Below are 1,218 nucleotides of genomic sequence, written 5' to 3' on the forward strand. Positions count from 1 at the left end.
CACTCTAAATGGGAAATATCTTTTTTGGCGGTCAGGTGCTGAGGCTGTATGAACGGCATGAAGGGTCGTAAATACGACGGTCAGGTGGTTCACATGAGCAGTGTAGATGAGGAGACTTGGCAGAATTTGGCGAAGTAAGTTGTAAGGAGCGTTGGAGTATATGCTCGCGGTGAGCTCAGGAGTTTTCTTGTATATTATAGGAGTTCATGTACGTAGAAGTTTACAGAAACCAATATGAAATTTTCAAAATTTTTATATTTTCACCAGCACATGTAGTTGACCATGTGTTTAATTTGCCACACTGGTTTTAAGTATCCGTAGAATTGATAGTAGTAATAGTTTAATCGTGTTAGTACTGAATGGCTTTTGGGAGGGCTAGAAAAAGGACATGTTTTGTGTTCTTGTGGTGGACTGGTTATTTTGTTATCATTTTCTTGTGTAGGCCGGTGCTTGTCGAGATGGACGCAGCACTTGGTATATTGTAAGACTGGAGTCGCCGCCGACCTGCTTGTTTTTACTACCTTGTCGTCGTCGTTATCAAGGCAAGGGTCCGAAGGAGTAGGTCAGCACGTGAAACTATTACTACCCCTCAGCGGCTCATCGAAGTGTTCATAGTAGTTGAGTTTCACTCTGTTAGTCGAATATCATAACTAGAGTATTATTTAAGTATAATGGCAGACTCCCCAACAGACTCACCAGCATCGGTGGCATCATCTACTCATTCGACATCTGGCCGCTCGGTTGCTAAAGCGGTGACGACGTCAGTGTACGAGATGGACGGCGCTATGTAGCAGGGGAGAGGCTGTTGTCTTGGTGGGGAGTGGTTTATGTCAGGCAACATAATCCTGGCTTTGATGAGATGAGGGATCACCAGGAAGGCTCGGAGTCGCAAAGTCAAGTTACGGTAGTAGTAGTGGTATTGAGTTGATGGTGACAGTGTTGTATGGTCAGAGCCCTTCTTCTGGTGATGAATTCTATAACAACATGGACGTCAACACTGTTGGCGTTATAGGTGAGTTGTGTATTTTATGGTATTGCAGTGAGCGAAATATTTGCCTTTATTTTTAGTGGCTTTTTTCAGATCCGAAACATAGTAAATTTTCGGTACGGAAGATCTCTGGTCTTAATGATATGCCTGATAACGTAAGAAGCGTGGTAGTAGCAGTGTTCACTGTACACTGATGCCAGGTGACTGACTTCAGTGCACTATCTAAGCCG

General features: G+C 43.8%; 1 protein-coding gene across 1 annotated transcript; it reads left to right on the top strand.

Moving 5' to 3' along the window:
• Window positions 1–671: 671 nt before the first annotated feature.
• On the top strand, window positions 672–1,012 carry Pmar_PMAR016673 (hypothetical protein; the record flags this gene model as incomplete). The annotated part of the gene is made up of 3 exons (XM_002784978.1): window positions 672–787; window positions 835–904; window positions 952–1,012. Coding segments are annotated over 3 exons (247 nt in total), but the record flags the coding sequence as incomplete, so codon positions are not given.
• Window positions 1,013–1,218: the final 206 nt, after the last annotated feature.

Source organism: Perkinsus marinus (genome assembly GCF_000006405.1).
Source record: "Perkinsus marinus ATCC 50983 genomic scaffold scf_1104296934298, whole genome shotgun sequence".
In the NCBI taxonomy this organism is placed as follows: Eukaryota; Perkinsozoa; order Perkinsida; family Perkinsidae; genus Perkinsus; species Perkinsus marinus.